The following is a 14,189-nucleotide window of genomic DNA, read 5'->3' as shown; positions in this document are numbered from 1 at the left end:
AGACACTGGTTAAGACAAACACATCCAATATCAGGGTATCTGGTTTGAGACCCAACTCCAGTCCCTGATTCCAGATTCCTGTTAGTGTAAAACCTGGGAGGCTCCAGTGATGGTTTCAGTTGCTGGGTTTTTGCCACTCAGGTGGCAAACCTGGATGGAATCTCTAGCTTCTGACTTCTTGGCAGGACCAGCCCTGAACATTGTGGATATTTGGGGAGTGAACCAGAGGATGGGAACTCTCTTATCTTTCTCTCTGCCTCTCAAGGTAAACACAAACAAACGAAAAACAAAAAGCCCTCAAGCAAACTGAAGTTAAGATTTTACAGTTAATACACAGCATAGTAAAGTCGAACTGCAGTCTTTTGACTTTTATATAAGAAATCTTAACATATATGTATGGTTATTAAAAAGCTGTAATTGGGGCTGGTGCTGTGGCGTAGTAGGCTAAACCTCCACCTACAGTGCCAGTATCCCATATGTGTGCCGGTTCAAGTACTGACTGTTCCACTTCCGATCCATCTTCCTGGTATAGCCTGGGAAAGCAGTACAAGATGGTCCAAGTGCTTGGGCCTTGCCATGCATGTGGGAGACCGTAAGAATCTCCCGGTTCCTGGCTTCGGATCAGCCCAGCTCTAGGCGTAGTGGCCATCTGGGGAGTGAACCAGTGGATGGAAGACCTCTCTGTCTCTCCCTCTTTGTCTGTAACTTCACTCTCAAAAAACCAAATCAATCTGTTTTTTTAAAAAGCTATAATTAGTTTTTATTTTACAATAAAAGCACATGAATTACAAACATGATTTTTATTTTCTAGGGGAAAATAAAGAGCTGTTTGTCATTTATATATGATCCCAGGTTTACTTTTTCTATAGATTAGTAAGCCTCTAGAAGAAATTATATTGGAAGCTGACACTGTGGCACAGTGGACTGAGTGGTCCCTTGTGATGCTTGGCATCCCGTATCAGAGTGCCAGTTTGAGACCGGGATGTTCTGCTTCTGATCCAGCTCCCTGGCAATGTGCCTGGGAAAGCAGCAGAGAAGATGGCTTTGGCCTCTGCCATCGATGTGTGAAACCCGAATGGAATTATGGACTCTTGTCTTCAGCCTAACGCATTCCTGGCCTGTGTAGCCAATTCACAGAGTGAATCAGCAGATGGAGGAAATAAACAATTAAGTTTATTAAAATATTTTTTTTCAAAGAAATATTTTCTTATAGTCTTCAATATAGGCAACATTGAATGCTTATATATGTATATATGAACATATGTATTTACTTATTAATTCATCTACTTGGTATTTTCTTTCATTTCTTTAAAAATTTTGTTTAGAGGGAGACAGAGACAGAGAGAGTTCCCATATCTCCAAATGACATGATAGCTGGAGCTTTGCCCTGGGACTGGAGCAAGGAGCCAGGAACCAAACCTAGGCACTCGATATGGGATGTGGAGGTCTTAAATGTTAGGCGAACTGCCCACCCCCATCTATGATATTTTCAATATAATTTATTAAGAATTTTTTTTTACTGGCTGTAATTGGCACTTCCCTAAGAGCTTTCTAAACATAATAATAGCATAGATATGTAAAAGGTCCTTTTTATCTTTGCTTGTTATAAAATTTATCATGCTGTTTTTCTATATTTGCATGTTCATTCTGGCAAAGAAGGAAGCACACTTTAAAAAGAATTTAAGGGGTTGGGGTTGTGGCATAGTGGGCAAAGCTGCTGACTGTGACACTAGCATCCCATATGGACACTGGTTTATGTCTCAGCTGCTCCATTTCCCTTCCAGTTCCCTGCTAATGTGCCTGTGTAAAGCAGCAGAAGATGACCCAAGTAGATGACGCCCAAGAAGATGGCTAAGCTCTGGCCATTGCAGCCACTTGGGGAGTGAATCAGCACATGAAGATCTCTTTCTGTTACTCTGACTTTCAAATAAAAACATAAAAAGATAGACAACTTTGGAAGCTACCTCTGAAAAAAAACGAGATTTAAAATGAGCCTCAGATGCTAAAATTTTACCGAAATTTTGCTGAATGTCCAGAGTGTTTGTTTAGAGGTATATCACATGTAATTCTGTCTGGGAGGCACATATAAAACCAATAGAAAAAAAAACTTCCAAGATAAAAACGAGATAACACAAAACTGTTCACTAAGGAAAAAATAATAAAGAATATGCTTAGTTTGCTCACCATTAACTCGAAAAAGAACCAGGCTTGTTGCAAAGCTGATTCACGAACACTGCCACTGCAAACAACCCACTGCAGAGCCAGCTCCTCATGAAAAAGCTATCCAGAAGTAAATCCACAGTTAGTACCAAAGTCAAATCTGCTGATAACATAAACCAAACAAAATGCGAATACAGGTGAAGATATAATGGAGAAAAAGCAAAATAAGGCATGTGAACCATTCAATGATGCAGTGAAAACACCCATTAACGAAACGGCTATTTATGCATGTAAGACAGTGGCATGTTGAACAGCTGAAAAAATTACATGTTATCTTGGAGTAAAATGTAATTTTAAAAAGACAGGTAGGAAACAGCCTCCTAAATTGTACCTGCAAACAGAAACTAGACTGAAAACTCACAGTTACAAACAAGATCATTCTGTGTCTTAAATACGTATTTTAACAGATACAAATACACTCATGAACTTTGCTGGTACAATTTAGGAAATACTTTTGAAAATTTAAATTTTGCTATAAGACATAAATTTTCAAGTTTTTAAGGATTTAAAGTCTTTATTTTAAAGTAGCAGAAAATTCCTGCCTTATAATGGATACACATACAAAGCATTTGCAAAGTAGTGTATATTAATATGAAAAAGGACTAACAAAACTGTGCATAAGGGAAGCAAATCAACATATCTTACTAAGAGTGATAATTTTTCTAACTCATCTTCCTTTCCCTGGAGATTTAAAACACAAAACAGAAGTAGTTACAGAAACAGAATTAAGAGTTGATACATTTGGCACTAAAATTTGATGATCAAATTTGAATTCACTAAATTCTAAAAACAGTCAATTCCAAAGACATGAACATTATCATAATGTAAGAGACTACACTGGCAAGGTATGCCCCCAGAGGTGTCAGACAAGCAGCGCTTGCCCAGATGTATGTTAAAACACAATGCAATTATTTTAGTATCTCATACTGGTTAGGTAATGAAATCCACATCTATTTAACTGTTGAATGATTTCCCCCATGTAAGGATTTTCTTCATATGAATCTACCTTTTTAGTTGGTAAGCGTCCCGTTAATGTTTGTAAGAAACTTGAAGTCTCTGTGTGCGAAGACATACGATTACAACCTCGATCCATACCCTACGGAGTGGAGATGAATGAATGACGAGATAACATTAACATTTATAGTGGGTGGCTGCAGATCAAGGATCACGTACAGTTTAAAAACAGAATTTTACTGTGGTTTCCACAATCGTTTGTTTCATTCCTCATCTTATTTTCACTATTTGTCATTGCTTCAATGACAATGCATCAGAAATATCAACATGGCCTCTGTGTTTTTAGTCTTTTAAAAAGATGAGTATTTTAATGATCACATAATATTCTGAGTGCTGCAAAGAATGAAACTTTTATCTATGTGATCTAATACATGCACATATCTAGTAAAAATATATAAAAACTAAAAACATATTTCTCAAGTGGTTTTTGACCAAAAAGACATCAAGAATTTTGCATATAATGAAGAAAATAAAGAGATTAGAATATTTCTTCACGTTTTTTACCAGTCAAAACACTGCTCATGTTGTCAAAATACTACATCATATATAAATCATTTATAACATTAAACACAAAATTAAATTTTTCTTCAAGAATATCAGAATTTTCCTCTAAAGCCACACACAAATGAGAAGTATGTTTTGAGGTTTCATGCAGTATTAGCTATCAAGCAACTAGTCTTAAGCAAAACCTAATTCAACTAAGTTAAAACAAATTTCATACTTTGCAACACAGTACACATTAAAATGGATTTTTGCTTCTGGTATTCAACCACACAGCATGGAGCTCATACACTGTTCATATTTAATTTTAATTTATTACCAGTCTTTCTACTGAGTGATTATGAAAAAATGACAGGATAGCAAAGGTTAAATAAAAATGAAATAATAACTATATTTTAAACCAAAAGCAAATTGAAAACTGTTCAGTTTTTTTCGTGTAATTAAAAAAAATTCCTACTAAATATGTGCTACCCCGAAAGTAGAAACTGTTATAAAAGCCATCATTGCGTAAGCAGCAGGCATTGAAATACTGATAGAGTGTATAGGAGGAATAAGGAGGAGAAACAAAATGGGAAAGGAGAACATTACTGGTGCAATTGGTGGTATTCATGCATAGTAGTTGGAAAATGTGCTAAAAGTAAACAAAATACACACTTCTTAATGATTAAAAAAGCAAGCCACTGAAATCATAGTATGTACTAAAAAGTAATGTTCTAAAGGAAACATCAGCAGCCAATAAAGAAACCTCTAATGTAAACACCACCTGTGTTGATTCTGCACTTGGACTGGGGTTGGATCCCCATGGGGCAGCTTTTGGACCACCAGTGTTAACCCAGGAATTGGAGCGATCTAAACCCTAAGCATACAATAGAAAGCAGTTGGAAAGGAAAGAAATATTACATGTTGCATGCTATAATTATTCTTAAAGAAATCCAGACCTTCCAATGCAAACATGTTTTTAATTAGTACTGTTAAAGCAACCAAAATTTTAGGCACCTGTAGAGAATTAGTTCACCCAAATTATCTGATTACATAACTTAAAAAAATTCACAAAGAACATTAAATATAGCATTTAAAAGTAACTTTTCTTTACGTAAATGGATCACCTTTAAGTAGCAACTCACGTTCCCACAGCACCACCTCCCCACGTGCTCTTTAAAGATAATACAAGTTAGCAATAAATAACTGAGTTTAACTGAGGTTTAAAGGGGAAAAAAAGTGGGAAACTTCCCCTACATTTCATTATTTGCTAAAATAATTTATTTTCATTTTATCTTTCATCAGCTGAAAACTACTATGCAGTGATAGTCTACATTTCTATTTGACCTTGCCTTCTCCTTCATTTTCTTTTAGATATGCAGAAGTAAATAATTAAGAAAAATTATGCCTAATATTTTCTCCCACCTAATAATGATAGTGGATTTAGAATTCTGCCCAGAGTTATACACATTATAAGGAAAAATATTATTCTGGGGTCTTCTATAGAAATTGTTTGTTCATCATCATCTCCTTTAATTCAGTTTCTTTAACATGTTACTAGTGTACATGAGCAGAAGTGTACTATGTCTGTGTCTGTCTTTGAAAAGGGTTACTGTGATTTCAGGTGAGGAGAACTGGGCTTTATTTCCATGCCATAAGCCTGTTTGGTAACTTGGAAAGCTTTACAAAATTCAGATTTTGGGCCATATTCCAAGAAGTCTAAGCTCAATCTGGAGGCCTAGAAATCTGCTAACTTGGAACTGAAACAAACTGTAAGGAATTTTTTAGAGGATTATTGGGGTAAGAATAACAAGGACAAGCAAACATAAACTCACTAAAAACATTAGGGGATGAGTGTAGACCCAAGCTGGAAAGCACCAAAGAAAGGAGAGGGGAAAAAATTGTTTTTGTAAAAACTTTCCACATGTTTTTGAAAGGAATGCTTTCTAATAAGGTAAATTTGACAATGTCCAAATACTAGTAAAATTATATAACTAGATTTGTTTAAAATATTTGCCTTCTCAGAGCTCTATTATAGTATTTCAAATAAAAGCAAATCAACAAGCATATGGTTTTCAGATAAAATAAAAACTAAGTTTTGCAAATAAGGTAAAACCAGGTTTCTTACTAGTCTCCAAAATTACATTTCTAGTACATTAAGATCTTTCTACCATATTCAATTTTTAAAGTCACTGTTCATGTTACAAAAATAAAGAAATGTCAGTATCAGATTGTCACAAAACTGTAATTGTGCTCTTCTCTTCCATATATTTCCACAAAGTGAATATCTGACTTTTCTGTACTCTGAAACTCACTTTCTAACTCATTGCTTAATAATTTCTTTTAAAAAGTAACATGGTGAGAATAAAAATAAATCTTTTCAAGCCATTAATTATATTTTACATATAAAATAATGATGCTGTTAACTGTTTTATCAGTCAAAGCTACCTATTTAAAGAAAACTTTGGTGATTTATTTTGTAAAGCAAGTAACTTCCATAACTTCGGTATTAACAGGACAAAGGTCTGAGACACTTCCAGATTCAAAAATCTTTAGGAAAAGAAAAACTCACAAAGGAGACCAAAAAGGCATAACCTGAAAACTAAGAGGGAAACCAAGGGAACACTGTGCCCTGGAAGCCAAGTGAATAGAAAAAATGGGGAGAAAGATGAGTTTACCTGTTTCAAAAGCTAATGGTAATGCCGGCGCCGCAGCTCAATAGGCTAATCCTCCACCTAGCGGCACTGGCACACCGGGTTCTAGTCCCGGTCAGGGCGCCAGATTCTGTCCCGGTTGCCCCTCTTCCAGGCCAGCTCTCTGCTGTGGCCCGGGAGTGCAGTGGAGGATGGCCCAAGTCCTTGGGCCCTGCACCCCATGGGAGACCAGGAGAAGTACCTGGCTCCTGCCTTCGGATCAGCGTGGTGCGCCGACTGCAGCGCGCCAGCCGTGGCGGCCATTGGAGGGTGAACCAATGGCAAAAAGGAAGACCTTTCTCTCTGTGTCTCTCTCTCACTGTCCACTCTACCTGTCAAAAAAATAAATAAATAAAATAAAATTAAGTTAAATTAAAAAAAAGCTAATGGTAGGTAAAGTACGTCAAGTCCTGAAAATTAGCAACATGGAGGGAAAAAGCAACATAAACAAGAACAGTTTGGTGAAAGGTAAGAGAAATATTTGATTCAAATAGAATGAGAGTAAAAACAGGGTAGCAAGAATAGAAAATCCTTCTAAGGCAGTGTTAACACTGGAGAGAATTTTTTACAGGAGAGAAATAACAGCATGTCTATAGGTGGGTGGAAATGATTCAATACATAGGGAGACTGATGCAGCAGGAGAGAGGTGAAAGAACTGCTGGAGTGAGGATCTTGAGTAGCTGAGAAGGCAGGAGCTTGTGTAGGAGTAGAAAGAACACATTTTCTAAAATGGACAATCATCTTTAGCAGAGCATTAATTAGTAGGCAGTTGATGGCTGCAGGTTCCATAGATAAGACGGTAAAAGTCTATGAAAATTTTCTTTTATGACTTAAATTGCTCAATGTAACTGGAGCTAACAAGATGAGGGGGAAAAGAGTAGAGGCTTGAATTAACCAAACAAGGCATTAAATCATTTTCTGGGAGAATGGGAATGAAGGAAATACAGATATCTGACAGCAGTAACGTTCATGTCCTTGGGATTTCTAATGAGACCAGTTCCCACAATATTTCTCACGCCTCGTTTAGTTGTACAGCTGCTTACCTGGCATAAGCAATTAACTGAGTTGAACTGTAGTTTCAGGTATGAGAAGAATAACAGAATTGTTTGCTATAATAATTGATATGGACAGTAAGCCAGCTCAGGAGAAGAGGGAACATTAAAGGAGTAAGGTAGATTAAAAAGTCATAGGGGGCCGGCACCACGGCTCAGTAGGCTAATCCTCCGCCTTGCGACGCTGGCACACCGGGTCCTAGTCCCAGTCAGGGCACCAGATTCTGTCCCGGTTGCCCCTCTTCCAGGCCAGCTCTCTGCTGTGGCCAGGGAGTGCAGTGGAGGATGGCCCAGGTGCTTGGGCCCTGCACCCCATGGGAGACCAGGAGAAGTACCTGGCTCCTGCTATCGGATCATCGAGGTGCGCCGGCCGCAGCGCGCCAGCCGCGGAGGCCACTGGAGGGTGAACCAACAGCAAAGGAAAACCTTTCTCTCTGTCCACTCTGCCTGTCAAAAAAAAAAAAAAAAAGGTCATAGGGGCGGGCACCCTGGCTCACTTGGTTAATCCTCAGCCTGCGGCACGGGATTCTAGTCCCAGTTGCTCCTCTTCCAGTCCAGCACGTGGCCCAGGAGCGCAGTGGAGGATGGCCCAAGTGCTCGGGCCCTGCACCCGCATGGGAGACCAGGAGGAAGCACCTGGCTCCTGGCTTCGGATCAGGATAGCTCCGGCCGTGGCGACCATTTTGGGGGTGAACCAACGGAAGGAAGACCTTTCTCTCTGTCTCTCAATGTCTAACTCTATTTGTCAAATTAAAAAAAAGGAAAAAATTAAAAGTCACAAGATCAAGAGATCAGAGGCTTCAGGGATATAAGGGAAATTGTTGGCATATCAGACAGAAAAAATAGGAGATAATGATCAGAGAGTAAGATGTATGAACTTGATATTATGAGGATTACAGTTATTGGTAATGGCAAGGTTTAGGATATCACCATGGCTCAGCTGAAGAAGGACAGACATTAAGAACAGTAAAGGAAAAGTTTCTTGGCTTGCCAAGTCAATAAAATAAGAATAAATGAGAAGTGATATGCATAAAGTTCACATAAAATTATATACCATTATTATTAGGGATTATGACTAAATGATAATCCAATACAAAGGTAGTCATCGAAAATTTTGCAATAAAAAAAGAGTAAACATACTCATTTAAATAAAACTTGATTAGTACAAGTTGAGTTGTCCAGACACATTCTCTTCTTGTGATGACTTTCTTATAAATTAGTGTGTGTGTGTATATATATATATAAAATAAAAACTATGTGTCATTTAATAAAATTCTTAAGAAAGGGCAAGAAAATCATTCAAATATTTATAGACCTCTTTGTATTAAATCTTGAGGTTATAATCTACTAAATATATCATACAAGAATACTCTAGAAATATGCTATATGAGGTATAGTGCAAATTTTAAAGAAGAAACATTTTAAAAATTGAATCTTGCAAAGAAATGCTGCCTATAGCCATATGATGCAAATTTTTTTTTATAATTCACAAATCAGATTCATTCTGCTGAAGAACTATAATTTATTACTATATAGACAGTATAAAAATAATGCAAACTATCCCTACTACAATCAGATATGATCAAGAATGAAACATGGCAATATATGTGGGAGAAAAAAGTCTTCTTTTTTGAAACTGCCATATTATTCAGGTTGTTCTACAGAATACCACATAAATACATTGGCACATCATTCTCTCTAGGATCTTTAGGTTATTGGAATCCATATATTAATTTATTATTCAAGTTACAGGACAGAGAAAATACATTCTGATCTGTGAGAAATTGCAAGTTACCCAAAAATGAGAGGTGGTTAATATGAAGGAGTTAAGATTTACTATATAAATTAATTAATTAGAAGTTTCTGGGTGTAAAATTTCTGTTAACTATATGAATGAAATATGAATGAAAAGGGTATTGCTGAAATTCTGAATCAATTTTAAGTACTTCACCAAACCCACTAACCTAGATCTTTCAGAGTTCTAACCGACTTCAGGCAAAGAGTTAAAAATTGACCTTAGAACAAGTTTATTTATTAGTTCTTCCTCATACTCTAATTAAGGGACCAAATTGTCAAAGAAAAGTTGCCTATGATTCTATAAGAATGATCTTTCCCAACAGAAAAAATAACTTTTTAATAGTTTGATCAAAACACAACATGATGTTACTTCTTGGTCTCACTCTTACTGTGCTTTCTCCCTGTTTGCCTAGACCTTTGAGTTATTTTTATATACAGAAAGGTAATAATAATTTGTTCCTTAGGTGTATGTTTTTGGGTAGTAAAGATGGGTGCTTTGAATAAAAAACAGCTGGACAATATACTGGCTGGCCTCTCCCTTGTAGCCTGGAATAATCATTAACCATTACTGAATATACTGTATTTTTTTGAATCTTGGTGTACTTTTACGCAGAGTTTCATGTGAAAGGCAGCTCTATCACCTATCAAAGCTAATCATCACTGTTCTTAATGTTTTTTGGAGGAGCTCATACTTTAAAACAATGATGATATGTTTCTTCACAGGAGTCAGATAGATGTCTCTTAATTCTATAGGTAGTCAATCCAGCCATTTTTATATGATGGCATACGAGATAATATTGTTATATTAGTGACCAGTCATCCCAGACAAATTTCAGAATTTGGCATGTATTTTTTAGCTCAGTGTATAAACCAGTCTGTAATAGCAAGCATATTTAACAGAAACAAGAGATACTTGGTGTATACTGATAGAATAGAAATGTGTAATTTCTTGCTTATTTCTAACTCAACTACATCTCAACATTAAGAAAAAATTAAAACAACTGGACACTTCTCCTTTGTTCAGAAAACTGAAAACCAAATTTACAGATGCATATCTTCAGTTTACCTTATTACCGATGATTGACCGAACTTCATCATCTGGTGAAGTGGGAGTCCCAGATATATCTGGATTACTATTACTAAGGCTCCGAGACCGATTTAAATTAAGGCTTGCAGGTCTTACAGCAGATCTAGCCATTGTGGCATAATGCACTGATCCTCCCAAGCCCCCGGGACCTGGAGTTGTACATGAAATAGAAAATAAACAAAGAAAATTAGGAAAGAACCTGAAAACAGCTTTGACACTTTACATATTCCACAAGTATCACAAACTGCTTTTGTTTCCAAAGGAAAAATGCTACAAAACTGATTATGTATGTCATGTATAATAAAAAACAAAATTAATAGGGAGTACACATTACCTTCACTTAGGTATCGCTGCAAATGTGACCCAAAAGGTTCCAGCTGATGTTCCCTCCTTTTTGCCCTCTCCACCTACTCTTCCCTGGTAATGTCACTATAGGAGAGCCAATTTACTGCCAACAGCTCAACAAGAGTATTCTTTATTACTCTACTTTTATTACTGACAACATGAACAATATAAAATGGCATGCTTATGATATAAACACAAAAAGTAAAGATAATTCTAAGAGTTCAGGTTATATATACACAAAAAAAAGTAAATCCTTTTGCCTGACTAAAGGAAAGGCTGACATTATGTTTCAACCAGTAATACCCAGTAATTGTTTCCATAATCAACTTGACTTTCCTCGTTTATAAAAATATTTCTAAATGCCATAATTTGCAAATGATATATACCCGCCAACTAATTAACATATGCAATCTCAAACTGATGAATGATTCAGACAAGTAGGCGAACAAGTTGAAAAGTATGTGTAACCTAATTATTAGTTAACTAACTGAATAACTGAAGGGTTCTTCAACTATGGTAATCCCTACCACTACCACAAATGTCATGCAATAGACAAGTAACTACTCAGGATCTACAACTCAAAATGCTGTATCACTCTATTGACCGTAAAGAGATCAACATTTTTCTGCAGAATAATCTTGTACATTATTGTAAGTTTCACAGGGTTATCAGGGAACTACAGAGCTACCATGTTTCTATTTTAAAGCCCAACTGCATTCAGAATGACAAGAATAAGATTATATATCTTATCTCAATAAAGAATGATAAAATACTTTGAGAGAACAAGGTTATTTGTAGGGCTCACTTTCAAGAATTAATTCATTGAGCTCTCCAATTCAAACTGAAGAAAGCTGTATAAATGATGATGTTTAAAAATGTAACTTATTTATCCCTTTAATTCCAGCACTAAGCACAGTGAATGGTATTTAAGTGGGTATTCAATAGACATTTGCTATTCAATGAATGAATCACACTTTGGACTATACAAATATCTCAATTCTGTCAAAAGCATAATTTGTGAAAACCAGTTTCATTGTAAAAAAAATACCTGGTGATGGTGAATTAGGGTAAGTATTCGGTAGGCGAAAAACATAGTAAATATATGATGCAAGAAGGCTATTTCTGCCATGCTGGTCATGATTTCCTTCCAAGTTTTTATGAAGTCGATTTATAATTGATGCCATGGCTTCAAAAGACGCTTGACCTAGATTAACTTTTAAGGAGGAAAATATTTTTGCTTTAATTTTTTCAGACTGTAAGTTCCATGAAGATATAAGTTTTTCATCTCAACACGCTTTAGTTATTTTACACATAGTAAGTGCATAAATATGATATGTGGAATTGATTTTAATGATATCCTGTATTAGCTGAACCAAAAATATTTTTCTGAACAAAATGAGAAAAAAACTAATTTTCCTAACTTAACATGCAAATTGTATGGATTTGATTGGTTAAAAATCAAAACATTTTCCAACAAATGTCTATTTTGTAAAACAATATACAGCACATAATTTAAAAATCTATCTTGCATATCACATTCAGAAGGAATTCTCATTTAAAAATAACTGAAAAATCTAAACATCATACAATCATCACACATTATTTTCTTAACAATAAAACAGATTACAATAGATTATTAAAAATACTAACTAAAGATAATAAGAAAAGGAAATAGTAAGCAATTTGATTGAAATGAGTGAATCTGTATAGGAATAGAAGAAAAAAAGGTCTAGAAAAACAGTATAAGAGATTATAAGGCTGGAAAAAAGGTGTAAGACTGAATATAAATTTTAAATAATAAGGTAACCAATACCTACTCAGTAACTCAAGTCAATATATAATGAAGATTTTTTAAAAAATAGGAAATTCTGATAGTAGCACCTTGAATAATGGATAAACTAAGCAGGTGTTCTGAGCAACAGAACCTCAGAGTCTATGATTTATTTAATCAAGACAGGAAATTACGAGCAGATAATGAGGCCAATTAAGTTTTCCTAAAAGTGGAAATCATTAGATAAAATGGTCATGTAGGAATATTAACCAGTACACAATGACCTAGAAGGGAAAGAGACTAGACAGAAACCTGAATGGGGTTTAATCACCCCGTGTTCTTAGTTAATTCCTTTGCCTTTTTCTCATATTTCTTATTCCAAATCATCATAATCCTTCTCAAAATTCAGCTCTGCTTTACTTCCCTCTTTGTAAATCTTTGCCTTCTACACACACACACACACACACACACACACACACACGTATGAAGTCCTCAAGTCTTTCTACAGATTTACTAGAATCTCAAACTACTTTCAAATCCTTTCCAAAGGAAGCTGTGCCCTTCTCCTACATTGTCCCCATTCTTTCTCAGTTAATCCTTCTTCACTCTATAGCTTATATTTTTCTCCTTTACTCAACCTTTTCTCTCGGTATGTAAGTATGCTTCAATCTCTACTCTAATGCTCCACTCAACCCCGCTTTCTCTTCTAAGCAAACTTCTTAGAGAAGTATGTATTGCTTGTGTTGTTTTCATCACCTACTACTTCTCAAGTACAGTAAAGAAGAGAGGCACACTGGAGCCAGTTGCTTGGGCTTGAGTTTTGACTCTGCCAGTACTAGCTGAGTGGCCTCACACAAGATTTTAAGGATTCTGTTCATTACTTTATTCATTCATGATATTGTGGTAACAGTGACACCTACTCACAGGGCTGTTGTAAAAACTTCATGTACTCACACAAACAAAGCACACAGAACTATTCCAGGTATATAAGAGCTAATCATGTGGTTGCTACTATTGTTACATAATATCATTATTGTTACAATGTTACACATATTATTACTGTTACTATTGTTATAATAATATATTGTTACTTAATATACTTAATATATTGTTACTTAATATACTTAATATATTATTATTATTTGTACAGCCAACAAAACAGTGGTAACCATTTTTTCCAAGAATTTTTTCTACGATTTTTGTAACAGTATTTTTTTTTTTTAAATCTATTTGACAGGTTGAGTCACAGACAGAGAGAGGGAGAGACAAAGAGAAAGGTCTTCCATCTGCTGGTTCACTCTCCAAGTAGCCACAAAGGCCGGAGCTGAGCCGATCTGAAGCCAGGAGCCAGGAGCTTCTTCCGGGTCTCCCACATGGGTGCAGGGGCCCAATCACTTGGGCCATCTTCTACTGCTTTTCCAGGCCTTGAAAGAGAGCTGGATCAGAAGGGGAGCAGCTGAGACTTGAACCGGTGCCCATATGAGATGTCAGCACCGCAAGTGGAGGCTTAGCCTACTATGCCACTGGGCCCGCCCCATAGTACTTTTTATAATCTGTTAAACCATCCTCTCTTCTCCATCACACTATCATCTGCTGTTTTTCAGGATCTCATCATTTTCTGTATGGAAATGAGGGCAAGACTCTTAATCTGTAACCTTGCCTATAGATTTTCCTGCTTCCAACCCATCTCAATGCAGCAATGCCATCATTTTAAAGGCAAACTTGATCAC

The 14,189-nt window shown here is 36.1% G+C and overlaps 1 protein-coding gene across 9 annotated transcripts in view; it reads right to left on the bottom strand.

Moving 5' to 3' along the window:
• Positions 1–14,189, bottom strand: part of DOCK7 (dedicator of cytokinesis 7) — a 268,792-nt gene that overhangs the window by 99,616 nt on the left and 154,987 nt on the right. For 5 of the 9 annotated variants that reach the window (XR_016210986.1, XM_070078382.2, XM_089300543.1 and 2 more), the window contains 5 exons: positions 11,737–11,901; positions 10,323–10,492; positions 4,499–4,591; positions 3,227–3,316; positions 2,185–2,280 (listed from right to left, as the gene is read on the bottom strand). Coding sequence is in view for 8 of the 9 variants with exons in the window: in XM_070078382.2 (XP_069934483.1) it covers positions 2,185–2,280; positions 3,227–3,316; positions 4,499–4,591; positions 10,323–10,492; positions 11,737–11,901 (614 nt within the window). In the remaining variant the exon portion in view is untranslated. The remainder of the gene's footprint in view (positions 1–2,184; positions 2,281–3,226; positions 3,317–4,498; positions 4,592–10,322; positions 10,493–11,736; positions 11,902–14,189) is intronic. The other 4 variants (XM_070078385.2, XM_089300545.1, XM_089300548.1 and 1 more) reach the window with 1 other exon arrangement.

Source organism: Oryctolagus cuniculus, chromosome 7 (assembly GCF_051225735.1).
Source record: "Oryctolagus cuniculus isolate XC-2025 breed Fujian yellow rabbit chromosome 7, ASM5122573v1, whole genome shotgun sequence".
NCBI lineage: Eukaryota > Metazoa > Chordata > Mammalia > Lagomorpha > Leporidae > Oryctolagus > Oryctolagus cuniculus.
The sequence above is the reverse complement of the archived record's forward strand: the minus strand, read 5'-3'. Positions and strand labels throughout refer to the sequence as shown.